The sequence below is a fragment of the Camelus ferus genome, chromosome 4 (genome assembly GCF_009834535.1).
Source record: "Camelus ferus isolate YT-003-E chromosome 4, BCGSAC_Cfer_1.0, whole genome shotgun sequence".
Taxonomy (NCBI): Eukaryota; Metazoa; Chordata; class Mammalia; order Artiodactyla; family Camelidae; genus Camelus; species Camelus ferus.
The window spans coordinates 38413942-38423255 of record NC_045699.1 but is presented as its reverse complement, the minus strand read 5'-3'; the positions used below and the strand labels follow the sequence as shown (position 1 = coordinate 38423255).

The window sequence follows — 9314 nt, the reverse complement described above, 5'->3', positions numbered from 1 at the left end:
AGAGAAAGACAAATACTGTAAGATTTCACTTATATGTTGAATCTAAAAATCAAAACAAATGAGACAACAAAAGAGAAACATGTCATAAATACAGAGAACAAGTAAGTGGTTGCCAGAAGGGAGAGGGATAGGGAGATGAAAGGAAAGACAAAACAAAAGAGGAAATGGAAAGATCAAACAAAAAAAGCTATATTTACTACCCTACTTATTACATTTCTGTACTTACTAGTAAGTAGGTGGTTGTCCTAGCTTCTCACAACAGCCTTGAGGTGTAGGGGCATGGCGTAATTAATATATAGGTAGTACCAACCAATTAGAGCACAATGATCTTCCTTGCACACTTCTCTAGATCATAGTAGCATCTCTCTTCAAAGCACTTATAATTTTTTTCCTCATCTTTTTACTTGGTTACTATCTTTATCAACTATTTAAATATAAGATATAGTAGTAAATATACGGTTCTCTCTCCTCACTCACTTTGCTTGCTAAAAGGAGTATCTTGGAATCTCACTGTTGATCATCATGCAAAGCAAGCAGGGCTGAAATCTGTGCTTCCCACATAATTTGAGAACCAAATAACTTTCGTTTTCACTTAGAAAAGAGCTGTACTCCAGGCTTGGCTCTTCGATGAGCTATTTTGGATGAGCTGCACATGTCTGCAACTTTATCAACTAATTTTTAATAAAAGCTCGAGGAATGTGGTGGCTACTTCAGTTCACAGCAGCCAGTGCAAAACACGCTATTTTTTATTTATTTGTTTTTGTTTTTTGCTTTTGCTTTGTTTTTACGTGTTGCTTGTTGGCTTTAGCTACTTCACTCAGCCCTGACCCCCGCTCAGCAACTTGTCTCGAATAATCCCTTAGCAAAGAGCTACAGCCTCTTAATACTGATTTATTAAGTTTGTGTAACTTTCTGTTTTAGCCTCCTGGGGACGTCCAGGTGGCCACTGACTCGAGGAAAGGAATACTAACATACACAGTTTAAGCTCCGGCTTTGCGCACGCTTCTCTCCCCGCCCCTGAGGGAAGGTCACGCCCTCCCAGGGCAACTCGACTGGGCCTTTAATAAGCCCGCCTCGGCCTTCCCGCCTCGCGCACTTCCGGCCGCAGGGGCGCTCGGGAGCGCGCCCCACGAGCCTCCACCAACCAGCGGCTCCGCCTGGCCGGCGCGGGTGCGCGCGCGCACATTTGTGCGCAGGTTCGAATCTCCGCCGCTTCGCGGTTGCTCCCCAACGTCCGGTCGCACCTCAGCGGCGGAGAAGCAACGCGCGCGGGCAGGGCCGGACCGGCCGCCCCGCCCTCTGCACCTTCTTGCCACCGCCTAGTCGGGACTCGGTCCTCGCCCTCCCTCGCGCGCTGCGCGCTCCTCCCTCGCCGTACGCCCCCGCAGCTATCGGCGCTCGGCCTCCGACGCTGGGCGGGCTCCGCCCGAGCCTTCGGGGCCCATGGCCAAGCGGCGTGCGGCCGAGCCGCTGACGTTCCACGTGCCTTGGAAGCGGCTCCTGCTCTGCGACTTTCCTGAGGAGCCGCCGCCGCCGCCGCTCTGGATCCCGCCGCCGGGGGCCTCGCATCCCGGGCAGCCCCTCGGCGTCCCGGAGCTGCCTCGAAAGCGTAAAATCGACGCGGGGGCTATGACTGAGCCTTCGGTCTCGCCCAACAAGCGCCGCGACGGCGGGGACACCGGCGCTCCGGGCGGCGCGGAGCGTGAGGGCCGCGGCCTAGAGACCGGCGAGCCGCCGCTGCTGCAGCCGCCCGTGAGGCCCCGCGGGCCGGGGGAGGAGCCCCGGGGTGTCCGGCCCCCGAGGGGCGGTGGCGACGACGGGGCGGGGCGCGCAGAGCCCCCACGGGGAGACTGGGGGGCCGCACCGCGCCAGGTAGGGGCTGCCGGTAGGCTGGGCGCTCCGGGGACGGGGGCGGAGTGAGGGCAGAAGGGGTCACCCTTTTCTAGGCATTTTGCGCACCGGGAAGGAACCAATCGTTCCCCTCTAGACGTGTTCGTCAAGATGCCCCCAAGATGAAAAACGGGTTCCCCGCCGCGGGACTTAAACAGCGACCCTTAGGCGACACACTAAGGGCTCCACAGCCCACCCTTAGCAGCATTTTGGGAGAGTCGGACAGGCTGAGAGCTCTAAGCTAAACTAGGGGGAAACTGACCGTCGGGTGAGGTAGACGCGGCCTTGCTCCTTGAGCACCTGTGAAGTGTAAGCGGGAAGCAGGAGTGTGGGGCACGATGCTGTAGAGCTTAGAGAAGACGCTGGCCTTGAACCGCGATAAGTTCAGCCCAACAACAGAAGTCAGCGAAAGGTGTATCGTGCCTTCCTTGGTTTAACGATGATTCTTTTTCTGTAATTCGTGGTGAATTTCTTTCTAAAGAGGGTGACCAATTTGGTGGCCATCACTTGGACGTCCTTTAGGCATGGTACCACTCTTTAGCAGAGAGGAAAGGCCTTCGCGTTTTGGGAAAAGGCTTTAACTCAGTGTTGAATCTGATCCTGTGAAAAAGAGTCGTTGAAAATTAATTTGGTTCTCAGGGTAAAGCATGTATGGGTAGGCTCTTTGGAGAGTTCTCGTTCCTTGGGAAATGAGCCTGCCCCATCTCTGCGCATAAGATCTGTGCTGTTCAGTGTGGTTTGTGACACAGCTGAACACCTGAAATGTGACTGACTAGTCCCAAATTGAGATGTGCAAGTGTGAAATACACACAGATTTCGAAGATCTCAAAAATTTTTAATTGATCACACGTTGAAATAATTTGAAGATAGGATTGAATAAAATGTATTAACATTTATTTCACCTTTTACTTTTTTTAATATGACATTAGAAAATTTTAAATTACGTTTGTGAGTGGCATTATATACTTATTGGACAGCTTTGGTCTAGTCAGGAATTCTAGCTGTGTTTTGGCAGTTCTGGGTTGACTTAACAGGAGCTTTGGGGTTAGAAGAACCAAACGTAGGACTCGGAATTCACAAAATTCTCTTCAGCCACTACCTCGTAGCATCCACCCCGTATTTTTCCGTTGTCTTAAGTATCTTATGCAGAATTTATCAAAGTACCTTGCCAATAAAATAATGGGAATTTTATCTTTTTAGTTGGGAAAGATCTTTTTCTGTAATTCTGAGAAATTATCCTTTAGATATAATTATTATGATGAGCATTTCTGGATGAAATTATAAATTGTAGCTATTTCCACCCCCAGTTTTCTTGGAATTTAGAAAACATGAGCCTTATTTAGACTTTTTTTTTCAGACTACTTTTAGATGTTCAAATCAGGTTACTTAAGAGTGAATGATAGCACTTGTGTTTTGAAAATAAAGTAATTAGAATTTCCAATTAAATCATGCGCCAATGTGTAAAACCTGAAAAAAACAAAAAACCAGGATGATAGTCATCCAGACCTGTTCCATATGGAGATAAGGACTGTGTAGTTTGAAGACCTATTTTTGGTACCCCACGCATACCTAGGATTGTCTTCCTGCCAGAATGTATTGACTGCAGTGTGCCACAAATTGTTGAGGGAAATGGAAATGATAGGTAGGCAAAGAGAATTTTTCTAGTGAACTGACACACAGATCTGCTTAGAATCTCCTAGACACACCTATATCTTACTCCACAGAGTTGATTACGTCTGTCAGTTCTCTGCTTCCTGTAGTCACTACAAGCCCACAGCAGGGAACAAGCTTGGCTGTAGGGGTTCCTTCTTCACCAGGACTAGTCCCCTGTTTTCTTTTCTTTTGGCAGAAGCCCAGGAACTGTCATGTTCCTTTCTTTTATTCTGTTCTTGAACTTCTGTGCGAACTTAAATTTTCTCCAGAGTCCCTCTTTCTTTCCTGCCACCAAAGATGCAGGGGTTTTGTTTGAAGGGTTTTACAGTCAAGAGAAGATAGGTTATAGCAAAAACATGGAGAAGTTAACCTTTTTCCATTCATGGAGCAAATGTCTCCCTGGTTCCTGTTGCACTCAGAATAGAGCTTAAGTCCCTGCCCTTCCTTACCCTTGGGATCTCATTTAAGAAAAATTTCCTCAGAGATGTCTTTTCTGTATTGATGCAGTCTAGGCAGAATAGTGGTGCCTCCTTTCTGTCCTAGAACCTCAGAATATTTAATGAGTTTCAAAATTTTTTTTTTTAAACTGGAGAAGTAAAATAAAACCAGGTATTACTTCAAAAAGTATTCGTGTATTTTCTCATGTTAATGTCACTTACTCTGTCATTCATTACTCTGTCAGTGCTGACCCTTACTGTTAGATGCTTTTAATAGAAGGGAAACCAGAAATGTCTTCTTTTACTAAGAAGAAAGGGATATTAGTTCATAGGCTTCTTGGAATATAATACCTAGCTATATTGGGCAGTCATAGTGCTAAACCGTAATTTACACAAGTCTACTTTTTACTGATGAGAAAGCAGACCTAGATCAAGATCAGAGTTAGTAGGTGGTGGAGTTATCATATGAACCCAGGTCTGTCTGGTGGCAAAGTTTGTACTGTTAGCTACTAGTTACACTGACATCATTAAGGGATCTTTTTGGGCCTGTGTTTATAAGTAAGTACTTTGAACAATAAGTTTTTTCCAAAAGGCAGAGAAATTGGTCCTTGTTCTTAACCCTATTTACTTATTAAAATGAAATTTTTCTTGACATTTCTACCCCAGTGTTAAGAAATTCTAAAGAAACTTTCAGTTCTCTAAGCCTTACTGTCTAAGGCGCTGAATGAAATTACTGAGATAAAGTCTAACAGATCTGTGCTTTCCATTAAAGTAACTAGCCACATGTGGCTATTGAGCATTGAAATGTGGCTAGTCTGAATAGTGCTGGAAGTATAAAATATCTGCCAGATTTTGAAAACTTAGTGTAATAATAAAAGGAATGTAAAAATCTCATTAATTTTTTAATATTGACTGCATGTTGAAACAGTAATAATTTGACTATATTGGGTGAAGCAAAATTTTAAGATTGATTTCACCTGTTTTTACTTTTTAGAAAATTTTAAATTACAGATGTAGCTTCCATTGTATTTCTGTTGGATAATGCTGCTATAGCAAATGTGAATGTAAAGCATGAACACAACTTAGTGAACTAAATATAGATATATAGATATCCATCTGGGAATGGTGTTAACCTTCCAAATGGTCACCCTGAAAGCCTGTATATAATTTCAGTGCCACCTCCTTTGCAAAAAGTAGTTTTGGGATGCTTTTGAAATTTTGTGCCAATTTTTAACTTTATTGGAACATCAGCTTCATCACTTCATAGTTACTTTAAACAATTTTATAGCCTTTCAGAGTAAACTGTTGAATTTTTAAGGGGCCAGCACTCACTTGGAATTATAATTTTGGTATATTGATTTAAAAGTCATGTCTTGTAAAATAATGATCAGTTTAAGATTTTCTTGCTATTTACCATGTTTTTATTCTAATGCTTTTTAGAAAGTTGTCAAAATATTTTAGCCTATGTAAAGTCAATCCCTTAAAATACCAAACCTCAGGGAAAAGAACAAAAGTAAGTTTTACAGTGTGTGTATGTATTTTTTAAATAAATTGTTTTCCTCACTGAAAGGTAAAAAAAAATTTAAGACTGTCTTCAGGCATTACTTTTTGGTTGAAAAATACAAGAAAATCCTGGGAAGAGAAGCTCTTGGAGGAGATTCTTTTAAATTTAAACTACTAACAAGAAATATTTTCACAAATTCATGAATATGAAAATTCACAGATTTGACTGTGTCCATGAAGTACTTTGATTAGGCAGAATTAAAAGTATATTTTTTACTGAAGATGCAAAGTAAAAGACTGCAAAATCTTATGTGAGTTTGCTTTTAAGACAGAAAAAAATTTGTTTTGTGGAGAAACTTAACTTTTCTAGACCATTGATGTACTTTCATCTCTCTTTTCTTTTCATCAAAGCTAAATGACGAATTTTGGCAGTATAACACCTTCCAGTACTGGAGGAATCCTTTACCACCTATTGATCTGGCAGACATTGAAGATGTAAATGAAGACAACCTGACGGAAACAACACTTCAGGGCAAGAATGAAGTGGTTGAGATTGACATGGAATCCTGATAGAAGGGGCTGAAGAAATGGGTTTTTCTGAATTTGAGGAGACATCTCTTAAGTGAATTTATGTATTCTTGAGGAAAAAAGCTATTTTCCATACTTAATGTGATACCATTCTCAAACCTGAAAAATGAGGAAAAGTTGTTTTAAAGATAAATGCCTGCAGTCACTGCTGAACCTACCAATAGGGATTTGTCAAGGATATAGTACAGTTATAGGGGAAGTATCTTATGTGTTCTTGAAGAAAAATTTATGTTTAGGTTCTGAATTTGAAGATACCAGTCTTATAAAAAGGAATTATGACAGTTTTAGAAATAGATGGGAAATATTCAGATGTTCTTGTTGCACCAAAAAGTTAATTTGTGGTACATGAAGTGAATATTGTTTTATAATAACTTATTAATAAAAGGCTTTCTAATACATTTTATTGACTCTTCATAGTTGAACAAATCGCTGACTTAAACATCTGTGCAAACTTAAAATGTGGGAGATTCTTTCTGAAACCTGGTATTGTTTTAAAAGAGCTTTCTAAATGTAGTGAGAATTTCGATTTGGGTAGCATGTTTGCATAACTTCCAATATTTAATGTTTGTTAAACTTGACTTTAGGTAATCAAAAATAAAGAACATTGAGAAATCAGTAGGTGCTTCCCTCCCCCGTTTCCCAGGATAAGAGGAAAGAAGTTATCATATATTTTTTTAAATTTTTTGGTTTTGAATTGCTTTGAGGGCATAGTTTTTATTGCTTATTACTTTAGACTTGTTCTCAGTACTGACAGCACTTCAAAAATCTTTGCCTGGGCGCCACTCTTGAGAGGTTGACAGATGTTCTGAGGTGGGCTTTGGGTATAGCTATTTTTTTAAGCACTAATCTTCCTACCATTCCTCAAGTGTGCAGACAGGTTTGAGAACCACTAGATTAATGGCAGTTTTTCCTGTTTAAAGGAGATAACTAATTTGAGCTGAAGCAATGCCTCCTTAATTAGCTTTGTTTTTATTTTGCTCTGTTGATGGCTTTGTTAGAACTAAATTATTGTGTTGTTTATTACTATTTTCATTGTTAAAGAAATAAAGTAAGCAATTTGTGTTTGAGTTATATGAGTATCAGTAATTAAGTTAATTAACTCTTGTACTGCTTCCAGAATATTGGCTTTGTAATTGACTTAACTGATCCTTGCTTGTATATATTTTGTTGTTGTTTATGACATTAGATCCAAAACTTAGGAAGGATGATAAATGCCAATGAGAGAGAAGAAAAAAACAATGTTTTGTGTGTACTGTAGGATTTAAGTATGAGTTGACATTAATAATATTCTAGAACAGAAGACAAACTGTATAGTGTTAGAGTTAAGTCTTTGGAGTCAGGCATAGTTCAAAGTCTTGTCCTGCCACTTTCTACCTATGTAACATTAAGCAAGTTCTTTTTCATTTCCAAGCCCCTGATTCCTCACTTGTAAATTGAGAAACAATAAATAGTATCTACCTCAGACTATGTTTATTGTCAAGCAGTGTACTAGGTACTTTACTTGCATCAATTTGTTTAATTCTCGTAATCTAATAGGTACAAAATTTTAATTAGAATAAATGTGCTTTCTATATAGTTGCACTTCATTCCACTTTAAATTTCTACTAGAAGTTTAAAGGTAAGAGGTGGGATTGACGAAATAGCAATCAAAGCAGGCAGGTGGGAGGAAGCAGTTAAAATACTGTGGAAAAAATAAAAGGGTAAAATTTCTTCCCCCATTCTATTTGACCTGAGGGTAGGAATGTGTCCATTTTTGTTCAGTGCTCTTCTAAGTGCCCAGAACAGTGCCTGTAACATAGTAGACAGTCAATAAATATTGCATGAACAAGTGAATGGGTGTTCTTATCTGTTAATGGGAAGGTCTTGCCAGCAATATTAGGCCATTTTTGAAAATGCATATACAAAAGTTTCATTGTAAAGATCAAGTAGTAAAACATTGGTAATGTGCTAAATTTACTATATTGTGTAATAATATAAGGACTAAGATGTCTTCCAAATGAACAATAGAAGGTGGTTATTTGACAGATTTCATAGGACACCACTTTGCAGTGTCTGAGTGAGATTCAAAGAGTAGCTTGGACAACTCTGAAGCATCTGTCAAAAAAATACTAAAACCATAGGGTAGAGATTCAGGGGAAATATTTGCTGTTAATATGTTAAAAGATTTAATATTTTTATGTAGGGGTATATATTTTAATACAAAGTAAACATACATATGTGTGAAATATGTATTAATATAGACATGCAGAATGTGTTGTGTATACGTATATAGAGAGAGATTTGAAAAAATTTTGCCTCAAAAAATTTTGTTAATTTAGTAAGGCCCAGGTAACTTGGCATTGTGGGAAATTGAGACAAATTAAAAAGTAGGTTTTTCTTTCTTTTTTTTTTTTTTTTACGTTGTATATCCGTCACCTAGATTCCCTAATGTAATATCTTACGTTACCACAGTATGGTTATGAAAATGAGGAAATTAACATGAACATAATTCTGTTGTGCTTTCATGAGGACATGGGAAGAGTGACTTCAGACAACTCTTTTAAAGAATATGTGCTTAAAAACCTAAAAAAAGAATTGAGATTTCACTGTTGTCTCATTAACATCCTTCTGGCTCGGGATTCAATCCAGGGTCACATGTTATATATTTAGTTGTCTCTCCTTACTCCCCTTTAATCTAAACAATTCCTCAATTTCTTTGCCTTTCATGACCACAGTACTTTTTGAAGAGTACTGGTTAGTTATTTCATAGGATGGCACTCTATTTCAATTTGATACTTCCCATAATTATGCATTTTTGATAAGAACTCCATAGGTGTGATGTAACCTCAGTGCATCATATCAGGAGGCACTTGATATGAATTTGTCTTGTTATTGGTGATTGTAACTTTGATTACTTGGTTAAGGTGGTGTCTGCCAGGTGTTTCTCTTGTAAAGTTACAATTTTCTCCTTTGTAATTAATAATTATCTTCTGGAAAGTTACTGTGAAAGTATATAAATTTCTCATTCTGACCACAATCTTTAGAACCCATTCATGATTCTTGCCTGAAAACTTACTTCTCTGGTATATGTCAAAAGGTAATTTTCTATTTCCATTATCCCTTGTGTATTTGTTAATTGGAATTTACTGTAAAGGTAAGAGCTTTCCTTTCACCCTCGTTTCTGTATTCAATTATTTATTTATATCAACATAGACTAATGAGTATATATTTTGTTCTATGAGTTACAATCTGTTACTATCATTC

At 39.4% G+C, this 9314-nt stretch overlaps 1 protein-coding gene across 1 annotated transcript; it reads left to right on the top strand.

The window, feature by feature from the left end:
- Positions 1-663: 663 nt before the first annotated feature.
- On the top strand, positions 664-7904 carry C4H9orf40 (chromosome 4 C9orf40 homolog). The gene is made up of 2 exons (XM_032477859.1): positions 664-1872; positions 5895-7904. The coding sequence occupies exons 1-2, from the start codon at positions 1444-1446 to the stop codon at positions 6051-6053; spliced, it is 588 nt and encodes a 195-aa protein (XP_032333750.1). The 5' UTR covers positions 664-1443; the 3' UTR covers positions 6054-7904.
- The last annotated feature ends 1410 nt before the right edge of the window (positions 7905-9314 follow it).

Excerpts from the sequence above, each read along its gene's own strand:
- C4H9orf40 (XM_032477859.1), top strand. The coding sequence starts at position 1,444 with ATGGCCAAGCGGCGTGCGGCCGAGCCGCTGACGTTCCACGTGCCTTGG. Across the intron at positions 1,873-5,894 it reads GGGGGGCCGCACCGCGCCAG|CTAAATGACGAATTTTGGCA; the intron begins GTAGGGGCTGCC and ends TTTTCATCAAAG.